The following is a 12,526-nucleotide window of genomic DNA, read 5'->3' on the forward strand; positions in this document are numbered from 1 at the left end:
ACTTCTTATAGAGATGTTATTTAGAAGTGTTTTTAAATTTCCAGATTTAGGGGATATTTTTATCTTTTATAGATTTATAATCTTACTGTGGTGTGGTCAGAAAATACACTGACGGGGAGCTTGGATGGCTCAGTTGGTTAAGTGTCTGCCTTTGGCTTGGGTCATGATCCCAGGGATCTGGGACTAAGTCTCACAGAAGGCACCTTGCTCAGCACGGAGCCTGCTTCTCCTTCTGCCTGTGGCTTCCCCTGCTTGTTCTCTCTCTAACAAATAAAATCTTAAAAAAAAAAAAAAAAAACACCACTGATAATACCACTTTTTTTTCAATCTGTTTAAACTTACTTTATGATATGCTAGGTCTGTAATTTTCTTCAATGTATGCTACATTATGCATTCCCCGCTTATTTAATGCAGAGTTTTATAAGTGTCCACTTTGTTCTCAAACTCGTATTCTCAGGACCTCTGTAAACTCTTAAAAATACATTAAGAGCTCCACAGACCTTTCTTTAATGTGGGTTGTATCTAATATTTACCAAATTTTCAATTAAAATGGAGACTTTTTTTAAAAGCATCATTTAATACTAACAATAAAACTATTACATGTCACCAAGGAAAAATAACTACTAAAAAAAACCTTGATTTTTATTTCGAGATCTTTTTCACCTTAGGTATTTTACACAAAGCAATCTAAAAATGAATGGTATTTTCTGGATTTATTTTCCTTCAACAGTAAATGAGATCTTCAGACCAGAGCAATAGTATCACCTTGGGAACTTGTGAGAAATGCAAATCCAGACCTACTGGCCAGATTCTGAAAGGAGTACTCAGAAACTGTGTTTTATCAAGTACTCCAGGTAAATGATGCTCAGTACAATTTGAGAAGCACTTTTTAACACCATGTAATGATCATCTTTCCATTAAAAAAAAACTTATATAGCTATATTTACTCTTAAACCTGCATCGTTAGGGTATATATACAGAAAGTACGCAAACTGTAGGGGCAGAGATCAATGCATTTTCACAAAGTGAACCAATCTGTGTAGTAGGATTCAGATCAAGAAAGAAAACATTACCTGTACCCCTGCCTTCTAACACTATTAATTTCCCTGATTTTAAACTTATGTACATAAAGTCATACAGTTAATACCTTTCTTAAATTGGGAAGAACCCAGCATAACTCCAAGGGAAATTGGCTGATCAAACATTTGTATCATTAGCCACAATAGGGTGACTGAAAGCGGGAGAAAAAGGGAGGAAGAGCATTCTTAAGCAGAAAGAGATCTGTGAGGCAGTGTTGGGTTAGAAAAAGAGCAGCTGTGGAGTCTGAAACTGTTTCAAATGGCAATTCCATCATTTGGAGCTATTAAGTAAATTACCTTTTCTGAGCCCCTGGACCTAGGTAATTCCTACTTGGGAACCTGAAGGAGGATTAAATATTTACGCACATTAAACTCAAAATAGACTAGACACGCAATTAAGAAAAATGTTTAAATCTGTTGAAGGCCCACAATGGATACTATGCTGTATGCATTAAATGGGTGAAATCTAGGGCTTACTCTTAATCAGATCGTAATTCAAACTTCTGGTCATTAGGAAGAGAGTTTTCGGAGATCTCTTCCTGTTGGAATTTTGAACCCACGATGACCTGGCTGACATCATAATCCATTTCTGTTCTCATAACACATGTTCAATAATTGACTTAATCTAAATCTTCTGATATTTTGGGTCCTATAAAAATGTCACCTAAATCAGATGTGGTGATTGCAGCAGGAATCACCTTACAAAAAAATATCACTTTTATAAATATTCTGTGCTGTGTAGGTGAAATAGCAGAAAATGTTTTATAGTTATTCCTCTTAACAAAAGGAATCAGAAAATAGGAACAAATCATCAAAAACTTGTATTTTATAATCAACTTCACTTTCTCAGGTTCCAAGAGAAACAGTTTTTAAGACAGGACTCCTTTAGTTGGCAAAAACGCATTAATAGCGCTTACTACCAGAGCAGAAATCTCATTTCGCAAACAGGGTCAAAGAAGATTCCAAAAAATACACGGAGCTTCACACATCCGTAGCCTCCCATCTTTCTACACACCCACCTCTTCTCACGAATTTGACCGCTCGCGGCACAGAAGCTGCAAGCGAAAGACCCGGCAGAACTAAACTTTAAACCGCATTGGAGTGTATCTCACTTTCCTTTCTAAATTTAGCGGGGATCTAACTTCCCGGAAACGCCCCCCAACTCCACACGCCGCTCCGCCCCCGCAGGAAGGCGCCCACTTGCTAGGTTCCCACGCTCTCGAAGGCAGCGGGAAGCACACGGACTTTGAAGGCACGACTGCGCAAGCGCCCAAGTTCCACGCATGCGCCGTAGTTCTGCGCATGCTCAGAGGCGGAGGCCGGAGGGGGTCCTGAGAGGGTGGCGGAGGCCGGCCTGCCCCGCCCCCGCCCTCTGCGCCGGGCTTCCCTTCTGCGCGCCCACGGGCAGCTTCCCTTTCCGGGAGGGCAAGTAGCGGCCGCCGGTTTTTTCTCGTTCTTTTTCGTGGCTTTTGCGGCTCTCCTGGAGCAGGCATGGCAACTGGGAGACGCAGCGCCGGCCTGCGGCTCTGCGCCACAGGTAAGGGCCGCCCGGGGCGATGGGACGGACGCGCGCGGGGACCCTCTCCCGGGTGGGTCGGGCCTGGACAGGTCTCCCGCCAGGTTTCAGAGAGGCTCTGGGATCCTCCGAAATATACCCCGCTTCTGGGTCCTTCCCCTAACGCGGATGTGCCGGGGATCAGTGCCAGAAAAGGATGCGCCTGTCTTCCATTTGATTCTTTGCTTCGTGTGGCAGGAAGTTTCAACAGCGCTGACTCCGTTCATAGGCGAGAAGGCTCCACCAGCCTAGCTTGTGGCCAGACCTTGCTTTGGCTTTAGGTTCTGACTCTTGGCACGTCCGAAGAATTTTTACCCACCGGGGGGTATGGCCAGGGACAGGTCGTGATGGCCAAGGACAGGTCATGATCAGGTCGCCGGACCGTGCGGTGTGAGAAGTGATCAGAGTAGGTGGTGGCCATTCTCTTGCCTCCTCTTGCCACCGTCGAATGCCCTGTCCTCACTGTGGTGTGTTCACTTCCTCCGCAGCCTTTTGGTTCCCCCTGTGTGCCGGGCTGTGAGAACTGTTAGTGTAAGAGATGTCGTTCAGTTTTGCTTCTACCTATGAAGTCGAAAAAGAAATAAGTAAATAAATAAAACACAGTGTTTTGAATGTGCAGTTGGAGTTTATACAGAGGAGGAGATAATTACTCATGGAGAAATAAAGAAGAATGATTTCTGTGTAAAAAAAAAAAAACAACAAAAGATGGAATGGAAAAAGAAAAAAAAATGAGAGTAAAACTATGTTGAAAGAGAACCTGTGTGTTTCAAATTTACTAGCCTACACCTTGCCGGTCACAGCCTGGGTGTCTGCAGAGTGAATAGGAAAGCAATGGACTACATATGCTTAGGCAATGTTCGTGCCTTGGAATGGATCAGTGATGGATTTTATGGTAGACTGTAAAAAATCAAAAACATTTTATAGATGACTAAGCATGTAGTGTGAAACAACAAATCAGCCCTTACTGTAAACATTTTGTCCTTTTTCCCTTTTTTTTTCAGTTTTTTTACTTGATATGGCTTTCTGCAAAGGATTTGTAGAAGATTTAGATGAATCGTAAGTATATATGTATTTTAAATGGTATCTTAACTGTTTTAAACTCTGGAGTTCTCTAAATGTTTCCATGAATCTATTTTAATAATAGAAACCTTAGTGACTGGTGTTCATATGGCACTAATTTTGTTTCAGAAGTTGTCCTGAGTGCTATTATAGATGTACAAAGTGGGGTTGTACTCAATAGAGTTTACTGACGGTTCTATATTCTGTTTTACCATTCTTCATTATATTTGTTAGCTTTTCTGCTTATATCACGATTGAGCAAGTGCTATAATTTAGTAACCATACTGTATATTTGTTTTTATAGTACCATAGCATTAATCAGAAAGTCTTGCTTTTAGTAGGTAGATGAGTGAGGAGTCCTGTTCCAGACAGACCATAATCCTGTGTGTGATCTTTCGGGTCTGATCATAGGTAACTGCAAAGCTTTTCCTGGCAGGCCTTGGGGGGAAGCTGCTCTCCCCACACCAGACTTGGTGCACAGCTAGTGCATTGCAGTCTCTGGAGGGAGTTGTAGACATAGACCCAGGCCCCGAGGCTAGCCAGGCTCACATGCATATCTAGCATGTACAAGTGGCCTCTTTTGGAGGCCTCCTTATTGGGGACCTTACCTAGAGCACTCCTAGGCATCTCTACTGAGACCTCCTTATCTAGGGGGTTGGCTGAGCCATTCTTTGCTTGCAGTACTTTTCCACTCCTGTCCCTTTCCCCCTTTCCTTCTCCTTCCATGGGTTCATAAGGAGGCAGAAGCCTTTGGTTCAGTGCTCCTCTGCAGTGGAGTGAATTCTGTCTATGCTGCCTCCACCTGACCCTCGCTTGGTACTGTTCCACTCGAAAAATGGAACATTGAGGAACTGGTTCCTTTTTTTTTTTCCCTGTTGGCTTATGTTGTCACAGTAAGTAAATAAAGTCTTGACTCTTACTTTCAGTTTGACTTGTACTAATTAACTACCTCTACACAACAAAATTGTTACAGTAGCAGGGTGGTCATATGAACACAGTGCTGTTCTGGAAGAGGCGAATTCCTGAGGATCCCCGGGAGCACTTTACTAGCCATGCTAGTGGATACTGGGGAGTGACAGCAGATTCTGAAGGGAACCATGGTGGGGTTTTTGTTTTTGTTTCGCTTTTGAGATTTTATTCATTCATATGAGAGACAGAGCATGTGCAAGAGAGAGCATGAATAGGGTTAGGGGCCAGGGAGAGGAAAAAGCAGACTCCCCACAGAACTGGGCTTCATCCCAGGACCCTAGGGTCGTGACCTGAGCTGAAGGCAGACGCTCAACTGTCTGAGCCACCCAGGAGCCCCTGAAGGGAAAACCATTGCTAACATGGAGGTAATCTTATTAAACTTGGTGTCTTGAGGGCTGTGTCACTATAGACTTTTTCCCTTAGAATGCCCTCACGGTGGTGACTTTGACCTGGGGGGTAAGAGGGTGGCAGAGAAGGAAGGAGCATATGGGCAGGCACAGATACCTAAGATCCTCTCTCTCTCACCTGGATACTGTGTGAACTTGACAGTTTGGCCCACCCGTGACAAGCTTCTTGTCAAGGAAGAATGCTGCCCCACTCTCACAGAGGCTATGGCCTCTGTGAGCCATCTTGGTGATCCCTTGGGTCTCCATGGAGAGACTAGGACACACTGGATAATGAGATTATTAGGCAGACTCAGATTTCTAGGTCTCTATTTGCTTCCTGCTTCTTACCAGACCCACGTGAGCCTCCTCACCGCATCACTTCATTCAGTCTGTGACACAGTCCAAGCCTTAAGTGAAAAATATCCAGACATGGAAGAAGCAGCCACCCTACTAAGCCAGCAAAGATTGACCAGCACAAAGAGTGACATAAGCGTGGGAACTGAGCACCCTTTCGTGGGCAATCCAGACGTGAGCCTTTCTAGAAAAAAGTCTCTGGGTCTGTTTACTCAATAATGGGGTCTCAAAGGAAGAGAGTGATAGCTCCTTACTGGGCCCCTCGTGGCCAGATGTTAAGTCACGAGGGATCTGATGGGCAGTCCCACTAGGATCAGCATGGTGACAGCCCCTCTGTCACAAACTGTGTCCCCACCAGATGAGTGGAAGAGCCCTAAACGTCTACCCCGACCTAGAATAGCTGTTACGTTGAGGTCCCCCTATCCCCAGGGTGAGCTGGACATCCTGTGTCAGCGTTCATTGGGAAAGTGGGGGAGAAATGTACTTCTTGGGCCTTTGGGATATCCATGCACAAGAGAGTGGGATCTCTAATTCCCCTTCTACCAGGATGAGGAGGACACATAAAATGCCTCCCAGGTTTGAGTCTCTGATGACCCTTTTGCCCAGGCTTGGCTCAGGGTGAGTACTTTCAAGCCGCTACTACTAAATGTGTTACTGGCATAGCTGTGTTGCCTCTGTGTACTCCCAGTCACCCTTGTCCCTACGTGTCAGTGGGAATTGCTATAATTAGGGCCATTTTAATGGAACATGTGGAAGACTGTAAACCTACTTGGTTGGTATTTCTTAGTCTTCTGAAAATAATATTGGCTGCCTGGTGAGTAAAGGAAACAGCCATCCTGATTGCTGAGCTGAAGGAAGACAAAGTGCAAAGTGCTCTGTGAGAGCATTTCTCCATTCAATAGCCCCGTTTGGCCTTTGCACAAGGCCTTGGGGACCAGGAGACTGGTATTGCTGGTAGGTCCCTCACTACTCTGCACTCTCAGGGGTACCTGACGTCATGAAGAGGCTACTGGAGGTAGCTTGGTCTGTGGCAATTAACATTGCAAATGCCTTTTTCAATATCCCTCCCCAATGGGCTCATCAGGGTCAATTTCCTTCATGTGGAACGGATTCCAGCACATCTTTAATGTCCTTCTGTAAGACTTGTTAATTCCACATCTATATGCTATCAGTGGGGAGGCCGTGGTCTGGAAAAAATCTTGCATCTGGAGGGAGCACTGGTTTTTTACTGTGTTGATGAGAACCACCCTAGAGGGCCTAGACAGGGCACTGCCCAGCAAGTACTGGATGCCATGTTGACTCACAAGTGACGTTGTGGCTGGGCTTTTAAACATAGGCAACATATAAGGACCTAATTCCTGGACCTGATCTGGGAAGCAGAGTAACATCCATTCCTGAGGAGAGTGTTACCAAACTTTTGACCTTTTTTGACTGCCCACCACCCCCGCCCTGGCTAAAAAAAAGGAGGCCCAGGGATTGGTGGGCGTATGTGGCTACTGATGCTGTCACACAGCCCTGTGGGGACCTTGATGGCACCCTTCCATCAGGTTACCAGAAGGGCTGCTGCTCTTGAGAGGGGCCCCAACCAACAGGATTCCCTGAAGGCCCTACGGCAGGCCTCGAGGCCTCCCCCTGTCCTGATCTGCTCCGATCTGCAACCGCCATTTGAATTACACATGTCAGCAAACTCAGGTCACTGATCAGAGCGTGTGGCAGGAGGACAGCACTGTAGGCCAGACAGACCAGTCGTTGGCTGAAAGGTACACCCCCTTTAAGAGATGATTATTGCCCTTGGATGAGTGCGGTAGTAGGCTCACGAGCGGAACTTTTAGTCACCTTGCTGAAAAGGCCCGTTCTGGGTCTCAAGTGGAGAAGGAACTTAGAGGAGCCCATCTGGAGTCTTGCAACCATGAAAAGGTCTCGTGAGTGCCACTCCACCTCGGCAATAACACCAAAGGAGGCATTGCCTCCTCTGGCCCAACGGGGACCTACACAGACCGCCAGGACCTGGTCACTCACGGCTCCTCTGGGTTAACTTACGGGAATTGGGTGTGGCTGCCATCCAACCTGAAGGAGACCCGTCCTTCATCAAGGGCGGCGGCGGGCCCTACGCCGTGGGCAGCTTCGTGCAGCGCGGAGGATCCTCTGCCCCGCTCTTCCGGCACCTTCTGCTTACTCCTCCAGCGCAGCAGACGAGCTCTGCTGTTGTCCCACGGGCTCTGGCTGATGGCTTGGCCATGTGCTCGTGTAGCGTACAAAGCTGGGCCCCCTATGGGGATGAGGCATCTGGAGGGAGATCATCTGCTCCTCCTAAGTGTTTTTTCCTAAATGCTTTTATAACCTGCAATTACATTAGTTTCAGGTGTACAGCATAGTGACTCGGCAGTGCTGCACGTAACGCAGCGCCCATCAGAGTGTCTTGTAGCCCGTGTGGATGCTCACCAGAAAGGCCCCGATGCTGCAGAAGGAGACGTAACCAAAGATGTAACGTGCTTTTAGCTCAGTGTGGAAACTGAATCGTTCTCCGCACCAAAGCAAGTAGGTGCCCAATCATTTGCCTCTGGAATCCCGAGAGGATGGCCCGTGGAAGGTCAGACAGCATCCTAGACTAGGCTAGCAGTACCCGGGCTGCCACTGTGGCGAGAAGACAAGAAGACAGCATGAAAGAGCCTTCTTTTGGTCAGACTTTGGTCAAGGCTAAGACTGCTGCCCCAGACGGTTTCCTTCAAGTGAGTGGGCCAGGCATTCTTGGCAGATAGAACAGGTTGGGCTCCTTGTGCCGTCCATCGTGTCCCAGTATCAGTTGACACGTTCTTTGAGTTTCACCTAGCCATTTGCATGCGTTCCATGGACCCTAGCCACACTCTCCAGACACTGCAAGACCACATTTTTTCCCTCTTCAGTTTCCCTAAGAACACTGCTTCTGATAACAGCCCTGGAATTTATGCTCAAGCTACCCAGCAGTTGGCCCGGTCCTGGGCATACAACAGACTCTCTGAACTCCATATCTCCCCTAATCCACAAGGCTGCTTGAGTGTTTTAATGAATATCTGAAGTATGGGCTTGATGAATGGGAGGGGACAAGATTCCCCAGCCTGGTCTACACATCTAGGCCTGGGTCTCAATGCAGCAGTTCCCCAGTCAGGTACTTTGTCCGGTTGTCTGTCCCCTTCCTTCAGTTTGACAGTTACTCTACAGTCTCTGTTGGGGACCCTATAAAGGACTTCCATGCCAACCCCTTCTGAAGACTCAGATCAGTGGGAGATGAAAATGGCTATTAAACATTAAGGACTGGGAGACCGTAACCTCCTGCATTCTCCCCCCGGGGTGCAGAGTATGAGTGTTTGCCTCAAGAACAGTGACCATCAATGAGAGGTGTCTAGTTCAGCAACTTGCTCACAGTGACTGTATTGCTTTGCCTGAGTAGTTCCATTGTGTATACAATGGAACTCTTTATTAAGCGTGAGAGGAGTAGAGGCAGAATATCTGGGTTTACCAACCTGGGAGATTGACTGAGGGTGCTATCCTTGCCCATGGTGCAGGACAGACTATGTCACATCTGGACAGATGTGAGCACCGTTGGACTGAAGAACTCAGATAATGGACAGGTGTTCTCTTTGTCTTAACTGTAGATTCAAGGATCTTCCTAAAATATCCCCATAAAGAACTTTTGTCATTCATTCAGTATAAATTAGATATAGATCACTGTGCAAGGTACAAAAGATGAAACAAGCATATTTATGGTTGGATAATATGTAAAAACGTGTGGAAATTGATAAGAATCCTAAAGAAGATTAAAGACAATATGGAGAGATTGTTTCTAGCTGCTAGGAATTCAGGAAGGCATTATGGAGTAAGAAATGCTTTTAGCCGGATAGGATGTGAACGTAAAAAATATATAAAGTCAGATAAACACTGTGAATTTAGCTGTGATAAATACCATGGGTTGATTGGAAATCATGTGATGCTTATATTTGAGTGGAGCCAGCACATGAGAACGTGTAGCAACATATACTTCTTTTTGTAGGTGACGGAAGGGTACCTAAAAAGTCTCAAATTAAGAGTAACACGATCAGATGATCACAGCTGTTTTAGGAGAACTCTAACTGCAGGCCCTTGTGTCTGGGGGTCCCCAAAAGCACCCCCAGGCTTGGTTATTGACCAGGAGCACTCAGGGGACTCAGCCTATTGTGGAAGTCACAGTTAACGGTTTATTGCCGTGAAGGGGCACCAAGCAAAACCAACAAAGGGAAGAGCCATTGTGGAGTAAATTCCAGAGGAAACCAGGAACAAGTTCCAAGAGTCCTCTCCCAGTAGAGTCGCGTAGGGTGTGCTTATTCCTCCATCAGGAGCTATGACCACATGTGTGAAATGTTCTCTACCAAGGTAGCTCATTAGAGACTCAGTGCTTAGGGATTCTTATTGGGGGGTGGTCATGTAAGGACCTTCCTGCCTAGTCTGTACCAAAATTTCAGACTCTTGGAAGGAAAGCAGATGTTCATCATAAAACTACTTTGTTTGCACAGCGTTGGAACAGTGAGCTATCTTATCAGGAAATGGTGGAAATCCTCCTGAAATTCAAGTTCCCGGATGCCAACCAAGGGCCAGTCTTGGAAGCAGACCTTGTTAAGGACAGCAGTCTCAGCTTAGCTATTAATGCCTAAGAGTAAATGGAGTAGAGGGGCCAGGAGCTGAGGCTCGTATCTGTGTTTCTACCAAGTCCCACTTAATTTTTTTTTTAACTTATTTTTTAAGATTTTATTTGAGAGGGAGAGTGACATGAGTAGGGGGAGCTGCAGGGGGAGAGGGAGAAGCAGACTCCCCCACCAAACAGGAAGCTTGACGCGGGGCTCGATCGCAGGACTCTGGGATCAGGACCTGAGCCTAAGGCAGATGCTTAACAGACTGAGCCACCCAGGTGCTCCAATTTTTGTTGTTGTTGTTGTTGTTATTATTATTATTATTTTGTACTCCTGATGATCAGTTCTGTGCTTTTTAAAAGATGTTTAATGGGGGTGCCTGGGTGGCTCAGATGGTTAAGCATCTGCCTTCGGCTCAGGTCATGATCCCAATCGAGCCCCACATCAGGTTCCCTGCTCAGCGGGGAGCCTGCCTCTCCCTCTCCTTGTACTGCTCCCCTTGCTTGTGCTCTCTCACTCTCTCTGTCAAATAAATAAAATCTTAAAAAAAATTAGAAGAAATAAAAAATGATTAATGGATAAGATTTAGAGGTCACTTAGTAAAAATTTTACATAAAAACTTGAAAGAATTTCTTCTATGCTCCAGTATTTATCAGTTTATCAGCCCTATGTATTGTAAAGTAGAAACAAACATGCAATCGGAGATTTGTTTTCTCATGTTTGTTTTTTAGGTTTAAAGACAATCGGAAAGATGACATTTGGCTTGTAGATGTGAGTATATAAATTTTTGTGCTAATTACCCCTGCCATTTTAAGTATGATTTTCTATTCTCCTCCACATAGATAAGGTAATATATAGTTAGTGTTTATGTATATTACCCAGTTTTTGTCACATAGTATTATGTAGATTATTATATTAAAATGAACGTCAGAGCCTTAAGGTTCCTGGCAAGGGAACCTGTTTTTGCTGAAATTCTGAAGAGGTTGACGTATGAATTATGTCTGAGGGAGATTGCTGTATGATTTTACTACAAAATACACTCTTCTTTTTTCCTGTTATGCAAGAAATTGTTTCGGTTATTATCACTTGACAGTAAAAAATTTATTTTCATCATAATGGGGAACAAAATCAGATTTTCATCTTACTTTTTTCACTTTCACGTTTAGAATGTTTGGGATTTTAACTTGCCCCAGTAAAAATGTCGTAGAGTGCCAGCAAAAGAGAGAGAATGAGAGCAGCAAAGTTGACAGATGCTGAAGCAAAGCGATGGGGCGTGAGAGTCCATTGTTTAATTTTTCCTCTCTCCTTTTGTGCATGTTTGAACATTTCTACAATGTCGAAAGTAGGTAAATCTTATTTCATGAAAGTACAAGACGCGGTTTGTTATACCATTTAACTGGAGGAACCTGTTTTTATCTCAGCCCTCTGGTGATCCTGAAGAAAAAGGAACTGTGATTTTAGATTAATCAGCCTTGTCCCTTTGCCAAGCCAGTCATCTTAGTGATTTCCCATCCCTTGCTAGTAGTTACGCTTAAAGTAGCAAAGGTACCTATGGTGTTGGGATTTTCATAACAGAAATAGACCAGTGTTCGTCGTGAACACTTAAGGGAGGTGTGTGTGATGTACGTGTATTCGTCTTATATATGACACAGACTGGCTTTGGACAAAGATGTTTTTACTGTAAATTTTCTGTTTTAAGTAGGAATAAGTAGTCATTTTTAAATGAACTTAAGGTAATATCAGTGTTGAGGTATATGCTAGGCGTTAAACTAATTAGATTCATGTGTGTGTTTTGCCTTTTATTACGTAACTACTTTAGAAATTATATTTAGACTTTTTGTCTAAAATGAACTCTTCATCAGATCACTTAGTCAAAGAGATTCTTTAAAAATTAAAATTGATATACGCAATAGCACAACATTTCAGTGGTTGTCTTTTCTTTTTCCCCCAACAAGTTTTATGCACCATGGTGTGGCCATTGTAAAAAACTGGAACCGATTTGGAATGAAGTTGGTCTTGAGATGAAAAATATTGGTTCTCCAGTTAAAGTTGGAAAGATGGATGCTACCTCCTATTCCAGTAAGCATTTGCTCAGTTTATTATTTTACTGTTCTCATAGTGAAACGGTGTACTGAACGTGAAGCTGTATTCAAGGTAGGAGGAAGAAATACTTACTTTTTGCTCAGGTAAATTAAGGTTAATCTTAATAATTAAAGATTGTATATTTTATGAGTTAAGTGATTTAGCCATCAAACGTGTAATATGTAGTGTATATTACTCTTCTGCCTGACATGTATGTATAAACCACTGTTTCTACTTTGAGCCCCCTTGAGAGACTCTGTTTACCTGATGCAGCTACAGAAATTTGAGTGTCAATCTGTGGATGTTGCTGTGTGAATTCAGAAGGAGAGTTGTCTGAGTAGCCATAGATGATGTGGGAGAAGAGGAGATAGAGACCTATAAGATGAGATGAGGTAGAAAAAA

At 44.4% G+C, this 12,526-nt stretch overlaps 2 protein-coding genes across 3 annotated transcripts in view; one reads left to right on the plus strand and one right to left on the minus strand.

Moving 5' to 3' along the window:
* Window positions 1-2,336, minus strand: part of CCDC102B (coiled-coil domain containing 102B) — a 203,624-nt gene extending 201,288 nt beyond the window's left edge. Inside the window, exon 1 of the mRNA XM_047696565.1 lies at window positions 2,099-2,336. The gene's annotated coding sequence lies outside the window, so the exon portion shown is untranslated. The remainder of the gene's footprint in view (window positions 1-2,098) is intronic.
* A 46-nt stretch (window positions 2,337-2,382) lies between these two features.
* TMX3 (thioredoxin related transmembrane protein 3) overlaps window positions 2,383-12,526 on the plus strand; it is a 44,077-nt gene continuing 33,933 nt past the window's right edge. Inside the window, exons 1-4 of one of the 2 annotated variants that reach the window (XM_047696568.1) lie at window positions 2,383-2,616; window positions 3,636-3,690; window positions 10,774-10,813; window positions 11,998-12,121. In XM_047696568.1, coding sequence (XP_047552524.1) covers window positions 2,571-2,616; window positions 3,636-3,690; window positions 10,774-10,813; window positions 11,998-12,121 — 265 coding nt within the window. In that variant the 5' untranslated portion in view covers window positions 2,383-2,570. Of the gene's footprint in view, window positions 2,617-3,635; window positions 3,691-10,773; window positions 10,814-11,997; window positions 12,122-12,526 lie in introns of those variants that run through there. The other variant, XM_047696569.1, reaches the window with a different exon arrangement.

The sequence above is a fragment of the Lutra lutra genome, chromosome 12 (assembly GCF_902655055.1).
Source record: "Lutra lutra chromosome 12, mLutLut1.2, whole genome shotgun sequence".
NCBI lineage: Eukaryota > Metazoa > Chordata > Mammalia > Carnivora > Mustelidae > Lutra > Lutra lutra.